The sequence below is a fragment of the Sylvia atricapilla genome, chromosome 1 (genome assembly GCF_009819655.1).
Source record: "Sylvia atricapilla isolate bSylAtr1 chromosome 1, bSylAtr1.pri, whole genome shotgun sequence".
Lineage (NCBI taxonomy): Eukaryota > Metazoa > Chordata > Aves > Passeriformes > Sylviidae > Sylvia > Sylvia atricapilla.
The window spans coordinates 68,374,256-68,394,803 of NC_089140.1; the positions used below are offsets into that span (position 1 = coordinate 68,374,256).

General features: G+C 48.1%; 1 protein-coding gene across 1 annotated transcript; it reads right to left on the minus strand.

Moving 5' to 3' along the window:
• Positions 1–906: 906 nt before the first annotated feature.
• PSMG4 (proteasome assembly chaperone 4) lies at positions 907–6,778 on the minus strand. Its single transcript, XM_066325363.1, has 3 exons — positions 6,536–6,778; positions 6,376–6,451; positions 907–1,486 (listed from the first exon to the last, which is right to left on the minus strand). The coding sequence occupies exons 1-3, from the start codon at positions 6,710–6,712 to the stop codon at positions 1,365–1,367; spliced, it is 375 nt and encodes a 124-aa protein (XP_066181460.1). The 5' UTR covers positions 6,713–6,778; the 3' UTR covers positions 907–1,364.
• Between the last annotated feature and the right edge of the window lie 13,770 nt (positions 6,779–20,548).

Here is a 20,548-nt window from a genome sequence, read left to right on the forward strand (position 1 = left end):
CCCTGCTCTACAAACAGAATGAGCTGTTTGTAAATCAGGCTAATTAAAGCAGCACATTGATTTGCAACTAATTATCCCTTATAGTCAATTACAGAAGCATAGTTGACTCTGTTTCCTGGGTGGTGTAAATTAAAAAGAAAATACCCTTCAACAGTTGCTTTTTGCTATTCTGATCTTGAACTGTGGCCAAGGACAGGCAGCTGTTCCCACCAGGTAAGGAGGGGCCCTCTGCACCCACACCACGTCTGGGACACTGAAGCTTCTGGGTGTTCAAACACTTTTGGACAAGAGACTCAGCAGTTGTGCCTTCTACAGCAGCAGCCTCCTGGTTACAGTGTTTAATTGCTGATTGTGGCAGCACAGCAAGGTAAATTCATCACTTTTCTGTAGGTGCTTAGGACAATTATCTAGAAGCAGCATCAGCAGTTTAGTTTTGGTTTGTATCAGAAGCTGATGCTTGAGCTCGAGTCAGGGCTCAACTTGGGGGGAAAAAAACAAACAAACAAACCACCACCACCAAAATCTGGAAAACCTGGATAGTTAACTCCAGCAGTCCCTAGATCTGCCTCTCAAAGGATACCTACCCATCCTCCCTGAAAGCAAATCCAGAGATGCAACAGCAGGATTCTTTTCACTGATGGTCATGGTAGTAGACTTCTCTGATTTTATGTATAAGCTCAATTTACATGTGATGCTTTTCTAGCAGCCTGAGAGATTTATCTCTTGCTCCAGAACTCAGCTTGTGCTTTTTCCTTCTGTGTAGTCCTCAGGGATGCATACACAACCCTTTGTGAAATCCATCTAGTGTTCTTAGTGCCCAAGGGATGGAAGGAAATCCATTGTTTAGCACTAGTCCTACAGCCAAGAGGGTTGCTGAAAGGACGAAAGTACCACTCATGTCACAGCTTTACCATACAAAAATGTGAGGTTTCTTTATTTGAACACTACAAGCTGCTATACTATGTTCAGTGCTACTACATAGCAGATTAATTGTACAGATAGCATTTGGAACTGATTTGCCATCAGATCCTAGTACTGCATGGAGGCCAGACACCACATGCACTTTTCCAGTGATGATCATCCATTGCAGCATCCATTTGCTATCCTACTTGGCAGGATAGCAAAAAAAAAAAAAAAAAAAACCAAAAAAAAAAAAACCAAAAAAAACCAAAAAAAAAAAACCAACCAACTTTGAAAATTCAAATACTATTTGAAAAAAGAAAATCCGAGTTAAGTGTATCTATATTTAATAACAACCACAAATTCAATCAAAATAATACAAAAGAAACATACTAACTTAGTGGGAAAATTGCAATCAGTTTTTCTGAAACAAAACCTCCATCTTCTTTTACAATGATGCACAATCAGAACTTCTCTGGAAAAGCTGTCATTTCTTCTTTGATCCTGTTTTCTATGAGTAAGGTGAAATTGCTGTCTGTGTTTTGAAGATTGTAGCTGACAAATATCTGCTTTTTGGTCTTGCTGGCTAAAACACAAAACAGAGTAGTCAGCCAGAGTCTATTGTTATATAAAAGTGACGATGGTATTTGAGCAAGCCTCTTAAAAAGCCACATCATGCAGATCTCTTAAGATGTTCTCCACTCCTGCTGTGCTGGTTGCAGTTATAAAGGAACAGCAGAACAAGTCCCTGACCACTGGGGAGTTGGACAAGATTTTGCACATCCCAGAAGTGAGCAATGTAAGACTGGTGGCTGTCAAATAGTTTTTGACCTGACACAAGACACCATTAGTCACTGGAAAGCCTTGCAGTGCTTGTAGTGGATTTTTGGACACTTCTTAAATATCTCACATTGTAAATGAAACCACAGACTGTAATGGACTCTTAGCACTGAAATTCAGCCTTAAAAAGCCCCCAAAATGCAACAGCTATGCAACAGTTCTGTCTAAGCTTGCTGACAATTTTGTTTCCTTCAGTCTTATTTTCATAGTGTCCATGAATCCTCCAAGAGGCTGGAGAGCCTTTGCTGAACATGATGAAGCCAAGCACAAGTTCCAGGCTACTGTAATGACAAGTACCTAGAGAGAGGTGCTACAAAATTAAGAGCTGCCTTCCATGACAGAGCTAATTAACAGTGACAAAAAAACCTGTCCTGTCCAGTGGGACAAGAAGACTTAATTATCAGAGTAGAAGAGATAACACTACAAAGTGTTTTATAAATAAAATACCATCCTATTTAGATTTTACCATGGTCATATAGCAAATCTGTGGCTCTTTTTATACATTACTGAAGCTAAACTTTGTGAGAAATGTAAGCACCATATAGGAAAAGTAGGCACTAAACTTAAATTGAGTTGGGTAAAATAGAAGACAAAAAATAGATTTTGGGTCATGAGATATTCTTGTCCAGGAATGAGCTGGGAGCTAATGATCCCAGACATAATTTAGACTGTTCTGCTGAATATTCAAAAAAATTATCTGAATTTTTAAAACTTCAAAATAGGATTGAGATCTTAGAAGTATTAGTGTCTCTTTCTAAATAGGAAACTAAATAAATACAGAAAACCCATATATATATGTACATATAAAACATAGTTAAACAAGTCATTTAAGGCATTTTCATTATGCAAATGAGTTTTTTATTATTTTTTATCCTAACAGGTTACCAGCTTCCTGACTCAGTAAGTAGAGCTGCTTTTGAAATCCAAGGACTCATCTGCCTTTTAAGACTTGGCACTACAAAATGCTGATATAATGCAGTGTGGTGCTCTGATTGCAAAAATTAGCACCTGGCACTAGATTTTTGTGGTATAAATCAGCATGCTTTTTAAGCACTAGTGCTTCATCATCATGCCCTAAATGAATGCAATGCTGATTCTGAACTAATTAATGCCATTATCCTAGCTAACAAAACTATATAGTGCACTGCAGTGTCAAAACTGAACTTCTTAATTATGTTTGCCTATAGAGTCTCTGGGATGCTGTTCCAGTTCCCAGGAACAGTGTGAATCTGGGAGTCCCTCTGTGTGCCAAGGACCTCTGTTCCCAGGGCTCTGCCCCAGCTCTGAGGGGCAGGGGGACCTTTTCTGTTCCTGCTTCCTGAGGATTCAGTTGGACATGTGCACTCCTGTGGAAAGGACAAAAGAGGGCAGATCTTATGCCTCCATGGAAGACCATCTGCAGCTTCAGAGCAAAGCAGAAAACTGCAAAGGACAAGGCTTACCTAAAAAGCCCTCTGGCAGGTCTGCTTCCCATGCAGCCTGGTTAATAACCCCTGTTGCACTGGCTCTTTGAAGTGGAAAAAAACCATCCTCAACAGCCATCATCCGGGATGTGCTGAATACCAGGAGAAACTACAGCAGCACAGATCTGCTCCTACAACTTCATGTACAGAGCGGAGGCCCAAACCAAAGCTTGAAGAAGAGCCCAGCAGGAGCAGAAGAGGTTAGATATGAATTTATTTATGCTGGGAAAAGAGGTGATGAAAGTGACCAGTGCCCAGCTGAGAAATACTCAAAGAAAAGGTTGAGGTGATCTTCACCAAGAGTCTGCCAGTCCCTACAGAAGGAAGACTGAAGACATGGCACCAACCAGTACTGCAGCCCAAAGGACTGTGATTTCAGGATATGCACGTGAGGGAGGCACCAATGGACAAGGACTTCCTCAAGAACTGGCCACCAGTATCATACAGGAAACATTCCTAGAATTTGGGTTTATTGACTAGTGAGACGCATCTTGTGCCAAAGCAATCAGGCAGGATGGGAAACAGTTCCTGCACCTTATACAAGCAGATATAGATAGATGTATGTAGAAAAAGGAATAAGAATGAAGCACATGTGTCTTCAGCAACAGAAAAAACAATTCAGAAATAAGGAAGGAGATAGAGCAAATACATGAAATGCAGCTGTTGTAGCTAGGACCCCTGCCAAACTATAAATAAAACAAAAGGAGAACGTGTGCACCGTGATGCACTGAAACTCCTGCTCCAGGGCAGGAAACCTGACATTGCAGGAACACACAGCAGATGATGGAATGCAACTGGCAAGTGTAAGAAATGGAAATAGTTACGTGCAAATGGCATCACATGCTACTTACTCCTGCTACTGCCTGTGGAGACAAGAAACTGCACGGAAAAAATGGTGACAAGTCAGACTTAGCTGTGAATAGCATCCCTGCTATTACAGACTTTGTGGGAGTAACAAGGATTTAAATTCCCAAAGAAAAACTAAACACCAGTAACAGCAAAGCTGGGTATTCTAGCTGAGGTGGAGCACGCATTTTCTTACCGAGCACACACTTCCTTACCAAGCACTTTCGGGAAACAAAGATACAGGGATGCTTGTTGATGATCTTGCAGATCCACCAGTCTCAGGATAAATAAATTTGGACTAAATGACCATGAGTTGACCTAAATTGCTGGACTGTCAAAAGCCAGCTGAAAGACCATGGTGTGAGATTTCAAAAAGATACATTTCTTTTCCCAGAAGCTCGGGTAAAGAACAAGCACATAATTATTCAAAGCCATATGTGTATTATTAACTTTCCCCTTTGAACTAAAGGTGAAAAAGGTCTACAGGCCTTCCTCAAAATAACATACCTAAATCAGGATCAGACAAGCAAGAACATTATATAAAAATGATAAGCAAGGAGCTGACTGGCAAGGAAACCTTGCAACCCAGTGGATAGATGTCATGGATACAAAGGAACATGGACCAAAAGCCTCGAATGGCCATAGCTGGCTCAGAAGTTTAAGATGAAATAACAAAAAACACCTAAAGCACACAAAGAAAAAGAACATAGGAAGGTGCATTATATTCCAAGGAAAAACAGTAACCTATAAACCAGTACCAAGCAACAGTATCAATTCTCAGTAACAAAGTATGGGAAATTAGTGATGGAAATAATAAACGCACCTTGGGGGGGAGGAAAAGATAAGAAAAAAGGCAGCAAAACGGACACAACTCACAAGGAGAAAGAAGTCAGGTGACTCAGGCAGCCTCTGTCCTGGAACACTGACAGAACTAATGGAAGAAATGGCAAGTTATTATGAACTTCAGCTATGAAACATGTAATAAATCTTTTAAGAGTGAAAATACCAAGCACATGTACAAAAAAAAAAAAAAAAAAAAAAAGTATGGGAGTCACTTAGATAACTTAGAGCTGTCAGCTGGGTTGCAATGCTACACAGATGATTAGAGCAAGCAAGATTCAGAAGAAATAACTTACAAGGAGACCAAATGGAAAATGGAAAAAACTATTATACTTTATCCAAAGTAAATCCTCTCTGACTACATCTTTATTGACTTCCTAAGGATAAGGCATTAATTACACATAAAGAAGTCATGTTATACAGCACCCCATAAAATTATTACTTAAAGTGGAAAAGATTGAACTAAGTGTGTAGAGAAAATCGTGCCACAAGGGTCGACTAAAACAGTGTCTATTAAAAGAGAAGTTACTGTGAAGAAGAAAAGATGCTAATACTGTTTTTCAGAGATCAGTCTTGTGAGCAACCCTTTTTTATATGTGACCACGGTGGAAAAGCAGGTGTAGATTCACGGAAGTGCCTGACAATACAAAACTCAGGACATACTATCTGAAATGGTGATATGCACACAGATCATTAATAATTCTGTGGCCTTTCCATCTGAAACAGAGGAAGTAAGGTGAGACTGAGCAGCGTGTTGCTTGTAAAACCTGGCAACAAGCACATCAGCAATTCACCAGTTGGAGCTGCGTCGGCCACTGGTGGGTGATGATACAGCTGGCAGAGGTGAAAGTGCTGTCATGCATTAGGCCGTGCATTTTTAATATTTTTAGTATGGACATAGGAGTTTGCAAGTTGTCATTGAGATTGGGGATTTCAGCGATTGCAGCAGCTGTAGCATACTGCACGTGATGGAAATGGAGGCATCCCGAGCAGTGCCCATTTGGGTCAGTCAGATCAAGCCCAGGCATCTGTGAGACAACCCTGGACTTCCCAGACCAGAACTTCTTGGAATGTGGGGGCTAAAAGGTGCGAGACGTGATGAGGGTCGGCTTCGTCTTCAGGTAAAATGCACGTGGCCTGGCACGACGGCCACCTCGCCCACCAGCACAGCCGTGTCACAGGTTTACACAGGGGAGGTCACCTGAGACCCCACTGGACAGGCACAGCATCGCACCCATCGCACCTTGCCTGGCACCCAAAGCCAGGATAACAAATAATTCACTTCTGACAGCACACAGCGTGCGCAAGGCCGCTGACTCAGGTGCCGCAGACTCTTACACGGTGGATTGGATGGAAGCTGTCGCAACCCGCAGCAGTGGAGGCACTAAGGCCGGGGCAGCGCATCCCCCCGCGCCCGCCCAGCCCGGGCTGCCGCCTCAGGGCCAGCGGAGAGCCGGGCCCGCTCCGCGCCCTTCCCCGCACCTACCCAAGCGCTGCGCCAGGCAGGAGGAGGCGGTGTCCGAGGGGTCCCCCAGGAGCGAGGCGGCCACCGGGATGCTGTCCTGCAAGCGGAGCACAGCACAGGGCACGGCTTAGTCCCGGCACGGCGGGCTGGGGGCGGCGGGGCTCCGGGCGGCGACACTCACACGGGGGCTGCACATGGCGACGGCCAGGCTGGCGAGGGCGGGCGCGGCGCCCACCCAGAGGAAGAGCGAGTCCCGCAGCCGCATGGCGTGGAAGTGCACCCGCTGCTCGCCCAGCTGCCCGCTGAAGTCGTGCAGGGCGATGCCGCCCGCCGCTCCGCCGCCGCCCGCCGCCTCCATCGCCGCTTCCCCAGCCGCGGCCAGGCCTGAGCACGCAAGGCCCGAGCGGGAGGCCGAGCCCGGCCCGCCCCGGGGAGGCGGTGCCCGCCCCGCTCCGCCGTGTGCCCGCCCCGCTCCGCCGTGTGCCCGCCCCGCTCCGCCCTGTGCCCGCCCCGCTCCGCCGTGCCCGCCCCGCCGGAGGCACCGCCCCGTCCGGCTCCCGGCAACGCGCTTCCCGCTCCCCCCGGAACAGCCGGGCCCGTACACGGACGCGCACGCCGGTGCCCGCGCCCCGCTCCGTGCACAGAGCCCCCGGCACCAACACGCACGGCCGGGTGCAGCCCCCCGGGGGCGCGCCTCCTCCGTGCCCCCTGCCTCCCGAACTTTCGCTCCCCCCGGTGGTTGCACATCCCCTCCGTTTCCCACTATTCCCATCCCAGCAGACAGGGACCCTCCCGGTGCGCTGGCACCCCCCTTGTGTGGGAGCACACCCGCAGCCCCGGTGAGCGCCGTGCGCGGCTCCCCGGGCTCCCGCCTCCCCGGGCATTGCCCCGCTGCCCGCCCGGGCTCGGGCTAGGGCGGAGGCGGCCGCAGGGATGGGGAGAGCCCACTAGGTGGCAGGTGAGCCCCTGCGTGCGGGCGGCGCTCACGGCACACCGGGAGTGGCCCGAGAGGAGCCCCGCGGCTTCAGACTGAAGGGAAAGGGACAGCGTGGTGCTGTGCAGCCTCGGGAAGGGGGAGGAAGGTCACGGCGACCTTGGCTTCGTTCGGCTGTGGAGATTTTCAGCACTGGGGATCTACAAAGCGAGTGATTCGGGTTTGCATAGCTCTGGAGAATATGGAGCCGTGAATAATTAAAAGCCCTACTTTGGGTGTGAATTTTGTGCTCATCGCTCTTTTCACCGGAGTGCAGCAAAGTCGGTCATTACTGGAGAGGATTTTCAGTAACTGTGCCGTCTGTTGCTGATAAGAACATTGTCGGCTCCCCGATGGCCGTGGGCCCTTTACGATTTGAAACACGTATCTTCACGCCACCGGCAGGGCACTCATCGCTGCACAAAGAACGAGCACGTTAAGGGTACAGATTGGCATTTTAATCAGCATTTCTTCTGCATCCAGATTCCTACACACCGCTAGGAATCAAAATTTCCATTTCTAAATTGTAAGATTTCATTTTCCCATTGAAGAAATGGGTGGAAGGAGCCCTTCATCACTTTTCTTCCCTGAGCCGCTCCAGTTCTCCTGGCATCTGCCAAAAGAAAATCCTCAGCCCTGCTAATTTCTGCCCATGCTGCCGCACTGACACTAAATCCCAGGACGCAGCTAAGCCCGGTTAAGCTGCCATACTCCGACATCCCATGGCACAGAATCAGCTTGGGGGGAGGGGGGTCGCACGCCATCTTCCCTGCCCTACATTTGTCACTTGCTTCTTGCACAAAGCGTTGTGGGATCGATCTATGTGTGCCCCTCACTGTGTCTGTCCCCTGCCTCGCTGCTGAAGCACCATCAGGCTTGTGCTGGTCCTCCCGTGCCCCCCACTCTACAGCCAGTCCCAGCTCTTTCCCTCAACATGGGTTGGCCTCCCACAAGGTGAGCTACTGCAGAAGCTGAGTCTTGCGTTGGTGTTCAAAAATCAGCCTTTCCCTGGCCCCACAGCCTGTTGCAAACTGACACACTTTGCCTGTGGCAGCTGTGAAAGCAGACAGGCAAACAGGTGACAAAAACCACCTTGGAAGGGAGAGAGAGTTGGCTGCACGCACCAAACACTTCTCTCTCTCTGCCTGTTGCAGCTGCAGGTTCACTCTGCAGCTGGGTAGGTAGGCCTGCCAGCTAAAACAGCCGGGAGCCAGGAGCATTGCAGGAATAAAAATCTAGGGACAGGATAAAATGTCTGCTGGGAGCCACACAGGTGGTGGTGGTGGTGATGAGATTCCTGTGGTTAGACGCCTGCAGGTGATGGAGGAATTTGCCCCAGGCTTGCTTGATCAATGGAGAGAAGAGGAAATATGAGGTCACAGTTCACCTGAGCTACTTTTGGTCTGTCTTTTGAGAGAGAAAGAACCGCTCTTGGCTGCTTTCCATTGAACTTGAAAGCAGGTGAGTGTGAGCAGTAAGGCATTGCTCAGCTTTACAGACAGATTTATTCATGCAGGCAAATCCTTCTCCTTCAGAGCCAGTTTCTTTGCTATGGTGGGTCAGAGTTGGCCTCTGCAATGGAATCCTAGTGGAGGATCTGTTCTAACAAAGTTCCAGCTCAGTGTGTCTTCCCACAAAGTAGAAGTTTGGGCCTCCTTATGTGCTAAACCTCTGTTAAAATAATCTGCTGGATTGAAATAAGAATTTTCTTCACTGGTCTTTCAACGTCAGGTGCAAATGTCTGGTGTTGCTTCTGAGGCTTGCTTCTCCCTAAAGGGAAGTGCCCCTATTTTATCATGCTGTGATCTGTTCCTCTTCTCACCAGGAGTCTTCTCCAAAGTGCTTGTAACTTCCCTTATCCTAAACCCTGCAAACCCCTAAAAGTGAGTCACAGGGCTCCTTTGCACATTGGCAGTTCTGTGTATTCAGTGCTTTTCTGTGAAATGCAGCTGCTCTCTGTAAATTGTGCTAAATCCTTGTTTAAGCTCAGAAAAGGAAAAACATTCATCTAGCAACTAAAATGCTGGTTAAGCATTTTTATTTGCAGTGCAGGTGTGTGAATAGAGCTGTGCAGAACCAGACCATCAAGTGTGAAATGAATTTCTTGATTTCAGCACTGCAAGGTCATGACAATCCCTACAAAATGAGAGGGGAAAGCACTCTATGTGTATGGATCCTCTTGGATTCCCTTTAAAATGTCCATTTTTTTTTTCCTGTGGCCTTGAAAGCAGCATCCATAAGTCTGCCTTGATTGTCAGGTGTGAGGCTAAAATGAGCCTCAGCGGTAGTGAGACACTGGAGAGAAAAATAATGATAAAGCAAACATACCTTAGCAAAAGCACTGCATGTTTATATGGATGTATATGTATTGCTGCCTAGGTGAGATCCAAACTCCAGGAGAGGTGATTTAAAGGTATGTACTTCTGTCTACCTTGTTCTTCTCCAAAAGTTAGGTTGCCCATAAGAGTCACTAGATCCTAAACCTTGATTTTTACTGATCATCATCTCCCTCCAGTAAGGTTTTAAGTGAGGAATAAATCCTCTTCCTGGCAACTGTGGAGTCAAGACCCATAAAGAACATTTATAAACCAGGATATCACTGAGAGCAGCAATTTTTTTTTCTCATTCCAAAATGTATTCTGTGCTTTGGTTTCTGCAAGAATAAAGAGTGAATTTGATGTGTGAGAATGCAGGTAACCATTAGTGTATGTGAGTGAAGCTCTTGTTGATGCCTAGGATATTATGACTTTCTTGATTTATCATCCTTGTGCAGAGGAGTAAATGACTCTTGATAAAGCCAAGCAAAATCTTCCAGCTGTTCTGCTAAGGCTCCATGACACCAGGCTACTGCTGCAGTAGCTGTGCTGCAGTCCCAGGCTTCCAGGGATGTACTTTGTTTGAAACTTGGATGTTCATTGTATGTAGATTTCCATCAGGTTGATGAGGCCCTTTTCTCTCCCTCTACATCAAAGGCACCTGAAAATCTGGAAAAAAATACTTCTTTATTTTTCTTTTTTTTTTCCATCATTGAATAGTTTTTCTCATCCAGATCCGTCCTCTGATGTAGATTGTTGTGCCACTGCTCAAAAATTTGTTCTGGCATCATGGAGGGCAGAATCAGGTGAGCAAGAAAGGGAGAAGTGTCTGCTTACACTTTACAGTTACCATGGTTGCAATGCAGTGGGCATCTAAACCAGTTCAAGGCGGGGCTGGCCCAGTCCTTCTTTCTCATGCTCATCTAATATGATGATAAGTCAGTCTGGGGAATCAAAACCTTTTCCTAGGGTCCTGGCATGGGTTGTTGGTTAGACGTGATAGGAAGTTGCTCCTGAATCATCTAACCATGGCTATAGGGGTAACCTGAAAACTCAAAACACTTCATCAAGTGTTGATTAGCCTGAGTTGTGGTCTCAGAAAAAGAGATGGAAAGAGAATGCAGGCTGGAACATCTGAAAAAGTTGTGGAGGGCTTTTGGAATGGAGGAATCGGTGAAGTTGTATGAAAATCAGTTTAAGAGATCTGCAAGGGGACTGGACCAAATTCATGGTATGAATCTTGCAATCCAAAGAAATGTCAAAACCAGCCCTCTCTGAAAAAAGAAGTCTGAAAACCACTAGTAAGCAAATGCAAAATATAGATGTACAAACAATTCCACATCTGCAGTAGCTACTATGACAGTGTTAGCAGAACTGCTGCAACACCTCTTCAACATACATGTTGGTACCTAGACAGGTATTGCTACAAGGAAACTCAGTTCCTGATTTCCAAAAGACTTAAGCTGACAAGTTTTTGTGTTGGTTGGTTGGGGTTTTTTTGTTTTGTTTTTTTTGGGGGGAGGATGGGGTTTGTAACCTCAGCTGTTAGAATTTCTGTACAGGTGGGACAAAGCCTCAGGTGGCACAGCAATTCTCTGTGAGCTGTGATCCTCTGCACAGTGCGTTTAATTAGAAATCATGCCTGTTAGGTTTTGTGCCTGATTAACCCAGTGGCCTCCCGCAAATCTCTTCTACCCTGCTTTATTTCACTCCTCTGCAGACTGGAAGAGTACAATAACTGTTGCCTATCTCCTTGCAGCTGAGCACAACTCTGTGTGACACACAGCTTGTAAGGACCTTTGTGAGCCCAGCCTAAATTTCTGCTGTTATCAAATCAGACAGTTTCCTTTCATTGTCATATGAGTCATTGGAGGACCTTGTCTCAGATCTGTTGGAGCATTTGGGACGTGTGGTTTCGTAGCTGCTGGAGGGGAGGCACTAACACAGAGTGACTCACTGCTCCCCTTGGGGACAGGAGATTTATTCAGTCAACTGGAAATCACATTTTGTGTGCAGATAGATCACTTCATGGTGGAGAATCCCAAAGCATCTTACCAGCACCAACTCTCCTACACAAATGTCAGCAGTGTGGTGAGATCTCCAGGAGCAATGGGTTATTACACACCTGTGACCTGACAGGGAAGGGCACAGGTGTGAAAGCCTAATGGAACTGACTTTTTGAAAGGCTGAGAAGGGAAGGGAAAAAACCCCCATGAGATAGTATTGAAAAATGTTTTCCTTTATATTGCTCAATTCAATTCCTAGGTCGTATGTGACATACAACACACCTGGTGGACTCTGACATTTTTCTGTCCCTGGGTCACCTAGCACGGTGCAAGGCCAGGGTACAGAACATGCAGAGGGCGTGTGGTGTCCTTGAGCCAGAGGGAACATCAGTCTGCTGCAGACTCAGGGGCTCACTTGTCTGCTCAGTCTGCAGAGAGTCACGTTCATAGCCATGGAAATTACTGATTCAACATGCAGCACTGGCAGCCACATAAACAAAGGTTTGACCGAGATTCAGGCTGCTTTGGGAGTGGAATGAAATTCCTTTTTTTGACAGATAGTTTGCTGTTGCCATGGTTATGGAACTTGCTGCACTTCTGGTCTCTTCCCCACCCCTCTGGGTGCTTTCCTTCTGCTGATGCCAGGATTTCCATGAATCTTCTTTTGCTCTTTACAAAAGCAAAAGCCTTTGAGCCTTGGACTTATTAGTCTCTGTCGCAAGACCCTTAACCTGCAGGTCCAACTGGACGCGCCTGAATATGGCTTGTCCCATTCTCCAGCATGCCAGCAAGGGCCTGCCTCTCAGTCTGATTCTCCAAACAGCCACTCTCTTTCATTACTTTTTAAAGTGATGCCATGGCCTTTTGATTTTTCCATTTGCAAGCAAAACTAGCTGTACAAAATCAGCTTTGATTGTTTTGCATCCTCTTCCCTGGGCAAGGCAGGAAACTAACAAGCCTGGCATTGTCCCTTAGCAGCCTCCAGTCTTCATTCAGAAGTTCCTCAGCTCAATCCAGTTTTTTCTCTTGGCTTTTCCTTGCAGCTCTGTCGAACACAGTGGTTTGGCAGAAAGAGCAAATATCTCAAGCAATAGTTTATACATTACTAGAGAGCAGCAAATGTCACCTGATCTATAAGGATATGGCTGCTTTGGCCAGGATCTCCAGGTCCCTAGTACAGTTCTTGGAAAGCATGATACAGGTCTGGTGTGTATTTTATTTCCTAGCACAAGTATGTCAAGCAGCTACTGTTTAACACCTCATCAGTGTATCTGATGTTATTGGTGAATACACAAATATAACTCTTGCAAACATCACTTCAGTGATCTGTTTCCACATTCCTGAGTTAAAAAAACGTTTAAAATAATAATTCACACTAGTAGCCAAAGATGGGGGTGTTCCCTATTTGCATGACAACAGAACAGACAGAATAGTTTTGCTGTCAGAACACATCACCCCAGGAAAATGTTATCAGTCCCTTTACTGCATTTTCAAAATATGATCCCAAGAGGCTGAAACTGCATCTTCAAAAAGTCTGTGTCCTGCCCTTGAACAGCAGCTGAAAAATATCCTTCTCTGCTCCCTCTCAGAAAGCATGAGAGATTATCCCCCTTTTCTGCTTTTGTGTTTGAAAAAGCTGGTGCCAGGCACTGTTGCTGCTTTTACAGTGTCGTGGGGTGGATGATGGCCTTCCTCAGGATTGAAAGATTTGTGTGTATGTAGTTATATGTTTCTCATGAGGCAAACACAAATCAGTGACAAGTATTCCTAAATCCTGTGAAGACCCATAAATGGGAAAACAGGAGGAGAGAGCGAGACAAAGGAATTCATGTCATTTGGAAGTGATATCTTTTTGTAATGCATTCAGAATGCCAGCCTCTACACAAATCAATTGAAAAAATACCTGCTCCTGTGAGCAGAAGATAACCCTTGTAATGAGGAACCTCACCTAGCCATTGTGTAAAATGCTGCAGTGTGTGTGTTCAGAGGTAGTGCTGGATGGATTGCTTACCTACCTGCATCCCCACCTGTGCCAAGGGGAGGCCTCAGCCCGTAAAACCCGGGCAACTCTGCAGGCACAGGTCGACTCTCTCCCCTGCTCCCCTACAAGCGCCTATCCATCGCCTACACTGATGTCCCCGAGTGACAATGTCAGCGCTGGCGCAGTGGTCCTCTGCCACCACACCCCAATCTTGCTGCCTTTTCCTCATCACTGCGACTCCAGCGCAGGAATTCCTTAAAGCACAAGGGGAAGGAAGGGGTGGAAATGGTGCTTTCAGCTGTGCTCTTGGTTCTGTCTTGGTGAGGATGCTTCCAGCTTTAATAAGGCAGACGATCAAAGCCTTTGTGTAAATGCAGCCGTCAGGAGAACTGGTGTGCTGCCGCACTGACAGCACGGCACAGCCCTGCACAGCTCCCCCAAACCCTGCTTTTCTCAGCTGCAAGCTCCTGACACACAGATCATCTCCCTCCTGCCCAACACGGGACGGCAACTGGTGCCGGGGGGAGGCAAATCTCTCCGTCATTTTCTTTGCCAGAAAGACAGATATTTAATATACATGTGAGTGATCTGGGACAGCGTTTTTTCAGCCTTCAAAACCATATTTCTTTCCGCTCTTCTGAAAATGCATATTAAAGGCATCTGAGTGGCCAACGCAGCTGCTTGATAAGGTCTTCACAATTAATTTGCACGATCATGCCTTTAGCAAAGGCAAAAAGGAAGTGTTAACGAGTTGACAAGCACACTCTTTCTTACAAGCAAGCAGCGCTGCCAGCCGCAATGTAACTGCAGGGAGGAGAGAGCAGGGTGGTGGCAGAAGACCTTGAAAAAAAATTTCTTTGTTCAAACCGGTTACAAAGACTGCTGCTTCCCTAACATACCAAATCCGAGCTGGTCGAGGGAGGCAACAGATTCAGTAGAAATTAGACTTAGTACTGGTGTAGGGCAGCTTGTTGCTATCGGGGTTTCAAGGATGACTCGTTGATGTGGAAAGAAAAAATTTTTAAGGAGAATCGAAACGAAAAGGGAGTGTTCGCTGAACATGTGGCTCCTGTAGCGCTGCGGTTCCAGATTCTGACCTGACGGCTGCAAATGAGGGTCTTGCCAGCGTTTCAACCCTCTGACACTACCATTTGCAACAAGATCCTCAAACTGTGCAAATTTGTCCCATTGTACTTGCCCGAACATACACCCCCCCCCCAAAAAAAAAAAAAAAAAAAAAAAATTCCTACTTATGAAAGAAAGGAGCAAGACCAGATTTCAAGAATAACTCAGACAAGCAAGTGAACATTTTCTTTCATGCCTTGCTCTTTTGCATTTACTGAATTTGTTCCACATGAATGTAGAAACAGCTGCATCAGCAACAGTGCTGAGGCTGGAACCTTATTAATATTTATGCCTGGCAAGCAGAGCACACAGGAATCAAAATGCTTTCCCATCATTGGTTCAGGGACCCCAGCATCCATTCAACATCTTGGCATGTTTGGTGGCCAGGCAAGTGAATTTATTAGAGAGCAGATCAATTTCTCATCAACACTCTCGCCCAGTAGTAGGCAAAGTGCCCTTTGCCTCTTCTTACCCGCTCTTTGCTTCTTGTCATTTAGTAATTTCCTAATTAGGGAAAGGACAAGAGAAACCATTTTTCATCTCTCTTTTGAACTTCTGTGGTTTATATTCCCACATATTATATATTCTTAAAGACTTTATAAATGCTCGAATTATTATTATTATTATTATTATATGCTTATATGGGGGCATGCCTGTCAGCCTTAGTGTGAAAGAGATGAACCAGGAAATAACACTGTCACAGGTCCATTATGTGCTATGGGAAACCAAGTGCACAATATGTGGTACTATGCACATGAAAGGGGTCATGTGGTCCTGGGATGTCCTTTAGAGCCTCCTCTGGGGCTTCTTACTGCCGTAATTTTTGCTGACAAAGTGCTGCAGTGAGAGCCCTTAAGCTGAGGGCTGGGGTTTTCCTTTCTGGGAGTACTGAGTGGGGTTCTGGCTGACAGCCTTGCTCCATTTTTCGTTTTGTGAAAGTAGTCTTTACCTTGTGTAATAAAGAGGAATTGGTGAGCAGGTAGGTGCTCTCAAAAAAGAGTTAAACAGTCACAGACTTTTAACTATTCGCTAGGAACAATGACTTGTAGCAGCAGTAAAGGAGAAAAAAAAATTTGCCATCTGGCTGAAGCCCATTGTGGGGAGGATGCACCAGAAGCTCCTGGCCTAAGCAGAGATGACCCAGAGATGGCCCAGGATGGGCAGCACTGGCAGGGGCTACAGGACAGCTGCCCTGGTCCTGGGCCCCGCTGGCAAGCGTGGCAGCATTGTAAGGGTGACACTGCTCCCCTGGGATGCTGCCTGGGAGGACATGGGGCTGTGAATACAGCAGGTCCATGGCCTAGACCTCATCCACTGGGGCTTGTTGGGTGACCAGAGTCCACCCAGCAGAGAGGATGGTGTGGAGCCTCTGCTGACAGTGTAACCACCCCTCACTGCCCAGCCCTGGATCACCCTGTGCGTGTCTCATGGCATTAACCCTGGGTACTGTGGCCTGAAGGCAGCTTGGCCTTGATGAGCTGTGGGGTTTAAGTATTGCAGCGGTGGGCAGAGACAGACTCTGGTGTGCTGGCCAGGCAGCTGCAGGCAGAGGGAGGAGGGCTGGACTTTGCTGCTCCCATGAACGCACCCTCAGTGTTGATGCATTGCAGTCTTCTGCTGCCTCCCTGTTTTCCTACTTTAGGACCTCACATTTTTCCATGCTGGTGTTGATTCTACCTTGCCCTTCAGCCACTGATGATCTATAACCTTCTCTCAGCCTGCATTAGTACATTTTCTCGTTAGGCAGGGGGCTGTGCTGCTGGCTTTCCCACAGCTTAACAATTTTCCCAGGGGTCTGGGTCTGGGTGGTGCAGTTGGGCTGTGTTACAGCCAGGGGTTTTGTTGGGAGCAAGGATCATGAGGGTCACAGCACACGGCTATGGCTATTACCAGCCTTGTCCTTTCCCAGCAGCTGGCACAGGTGGCTCCAGCCACTGACACAGACGGCAAGCAAGCTGTACATAAAGCCATGAAGGCACATGGAAACGGAGATACTCAACAAAATTTGTTTGCAAAATGTTCCTTCTCCACCTCATCACCCTGAGTTCCTCTCAAATGTACACAGGGTCCTCCCAGCCCACCCCTCACTGACCTTCTCCTGAGTTCACGCTGAGGAGCAAAATACTGGTTTCCCCTAAATGACCTAATGAGTCACCCTGAGTGTCCAGCTTGGTCTTTGGTCTAAGCCCTCAATTCGTGAGGGTCCAAACCTCTTTCTAATTTTTGCATTATACAGCATCCTTTCCCCCAACCTACAGAAGGTTTAGGTGCCTCTCTTGGCCGTTTAGGCATAACTTCGAGGTCTGTAAGGACTTTCCACCCATCTGAAAAGAGCCACAGACAAGGAGTGGGATCTCTGTGAAATGCGATGCTAAGCCATAGGATGAGTGCAAGTTTCTTTTTAGAGAAAACATTCTAATGACCCACAAACTATGCTGCAGTGCATCCCACAAAAGCACATATTTTTTATTATAAATTAAAATGACCGAGTCTTTCCCTTGGGGTTTTGTTAGCTGGCTTTTGCTAGCTGGCTTTTTCAACCTTCTGCATCTAGCAAGGAAACCAGGACTTTCTTTCATCAGTGCCACTTCAATAGCTCTGACAGTGATCACACCCAAACTTGTAATGGGAGGATGGGAACCACAAAAGCGAGTGGGAAAAGGGCACGTTAGATAAAACTGGGTTGATCCTCTGAGCTTCAGTAAACAAACTCTTGACTGTAATGGTGCTATTCCTCCTCTGTAAAATCGAGAACGACTGCGAACAACCTTGCAAGCTGGCATTTCACCCGCCCTGCCGCCGTTTCCGCAGTCCCCTACCCACAGTGCTTTTGCACCGCGGGAAATCAGCCTGGCGAGTGAAAATGTTGCAGGCAGGCTTTTTTTGTTGTTGTTCCTCTCTCTTTTTTTTTTTTTTTTTTTTTTTTTTTTTTTTTTTTTTTTTTTTTTTTTTTTTTTTTTTTTTTTTCCCCCCAGCTAGCTCGTTTCTGCCGGCCGGGGGGGCGGTTGCCGGGGAGATGGGGATGGAGGAGCCCAGCCAGGGCCGGCCCCGGGGCTGGGGCAGGGGCTGCGCTGACAGACACAGCAGTGTGAGGCACGGGCAGCCAACAGCTGAACACTTCATTTTCCTGCGAGTAATTCGCGACGAGCTGTGCCGAACCTTTGAGGAACCCTCCGTCCCAAACACCTTCGAATTGAAGTGGACTTGGTCTGAAGTCTCCCGAAGTGATTTGAGCGGCTGCCATTCACCTCTAAGGAGTCTGGTCTAAGGGCTGCAGAAACACTAAACCTGGGTTTCCCCTCTCATCCCTTTGAAAAGCAGCTGTTTATTTTAAAAATAAGCATTTCACCCATTTTATTTTTCTTACAGTCTCAACAATTTCTATACAGCAGATATACTTGAATCCCCCTCGCTTCAAAAATGTGTAACAATTTATTTTAAGGCAAAGTAGTTGGGGTGGGTTTCTTTCTTCCACTGTTAATAATCTGTTTTCCTTGAATTGGATTTTAAAATGGCTTCCTTTGAAGCCTCAAGCTGTTAGGAATGAGCTTAGCGTAGGTATGGAGGATGTGTAAAATCAGCTACTCCCCTACACATCGAAATGGCAGTTATTCTCCTTGTAAAAAAACCCTAATACTCAATGTACAACACGCAGGATACTTGGAAATGCTAGCAGCAAACAGTCACAGTACCTGTATTTTGCACCAGCTCTGCTGTCACCGAATTTTGCTATGACAGGGTTTTCAGGAGCACACCCGCCGCAGCCATGGGAAAGACTGGCATTACTTTGAATCATTACCTGGAGCGGTCAGTGGTCCCCTGGAGCTACTAATCTGCAAGCTATTCTTGAACAAATAATTGTGGATGAGGATGTTGATTATGCACTTAGCATGCCACAAAAATGTTCGCTTGGAATTACAACTACACATTGTTTGCGAAGCGTAGTCAACCAAATAATTAAATTGCTCCTGGCTTAGGCCAGTAAAAACAGATTTCACAGGGACTGCAAATGATGGGATTAATTTTTCTCAAAATCACAACCGGAGAGACAAACGTGAGGGTGTATTCTCTAGCATGTCTTTTGCAGACGGGATGCCTTCTCCATCTTGTAAGGCAAACAAAAGAAAGGTGTAAATGCTTTGGCATATCAATCAGAGGAAACCGGGTTGTGCTGATGATTGCCTCGGAAGAAGGTAAAATCAGATCTGGAGTAATCCATAGGCAAGGCTATCGATCTGCATGAGCCACGTTAGGGAGATTAGGGACATCGGCACGTGGATAGAACAAAGGAGGGAGAAAGGAGAAGAAATATATTGAAGAAATATGGGTTGAAAATGGTGATGTGCTTTAATCTGCACCTCTAGAGTAGCTGAAGTGTCGAATAGATGAAGTAGCCTTCATCTAGCGGGTCGCTAAAACGGGGTGTAGCGGAGTCCCGCCCGGCGCTGGCTGCGGGGAGCTTGCCTGTGCTGTGCGGGGCTCGGAGCAGCCTCCCGAGGGGGCCGCACCCTCCCGCTTCTGCACACGCACACCGAGACCGTGGTGCGAAACAGGCGATGCCGAGGAGGGGCCGCCACGCCGGGCTGACCGCGCCGAAGGGCACCGGGCACGGCGGGAACGGTGCCGCCCTGCCCGTGCTCTTCCTCCCCGCCACCTCCTCCTCCTCCGGCGGCGTGGGCAAGTGCCGTGCCCTGCCCGCCGCCGGGGCCCCCTCCTGCCCTCCCTGCCACCGCTGTAATGCCCGCGGGGACATACGGGGCTGCTCGAAAATAAAGTGGGGGACTAGAAATCGTCTCTGGGGACCACATGTTCAACCCTCTCCTACTGCTTCCCCCCTTTCCTTTCTTCATCCCTCAGCATCTGTAAATCCGCAACGTAGAGACGAAGAGCAAGCAAGACCCGCTTGCTGCAGAGCTGAGGGAACCACCCCCCTCAAGCCCCTGGCCCTGTGCAGCAGCACCCGCGCTATTGTCTGCTCGCGGGTCGCTGCGGCCGCACGGGGGACAGCGCGGAACAGGGCGCTTGGCTGGAGAGCGGCTCCTGGCTCAGCTTCGGGGACCAAACCCGACCTTTTTAGGCATAGAAAGAGAAGCCGAGCTCGGCACCGAGGAGAGGCAGGCGGGGACCGCTCGAGGGCAGGGCTGGCGGACAGGATCACCGCACAGCCCGTGCTGGGGGAAAGCCCACCCGCGTCGTGCCGGGGGTAGATAAACCCGGTGCGGGCATGTGCGGGCAGACGGGCGGCAACCAGGGCGCCTGGTGATGCCGGCGGGTAAGCAGTGCTCTCACGGGGGCGGGAGACTCCCTCCGGCACCGTGTGAACGGAGACACCGGCGGGGGGCGGGGGCAGCCGCGGGGTTCCCCCTCCCACCCCCCCGACGGCAACGCCCGCTGCTGCGGCAGGGAAGGATGCGCTTCGTGGGGAACAAAAGACTGCGGCGGCCGCGGGAGGGCGAAGGGTGGGTCGGCGGCCGCAGAGAGGTTCCGTGGTTCACACGTGGGCGGCCCGGCCCGGCCCGGCCCGGCCGCCCCATCGTGGCGCTGGGCGCCTTTGTCCCCGCTGTCAGCGCCGAACCGGGGCGGTGGCGGCGCGCCCCGACCGCTGCCGCCGGCCACGCCCCGGACCACGCCCCCCGGCGCCTGGCCACGCCCCCGCGGGAAACACAATGCCGCCGCTCCGCCCCGCCCCCGCGCGCTCATTGGCTGTGCTCCGCTCCCGCATGACGTCACCGGCGGGGCGGGGCGCGCTGCCCGATTTAAGGGGCGGCGAGGGGCGCGGCCGCCGCAGCAGCGA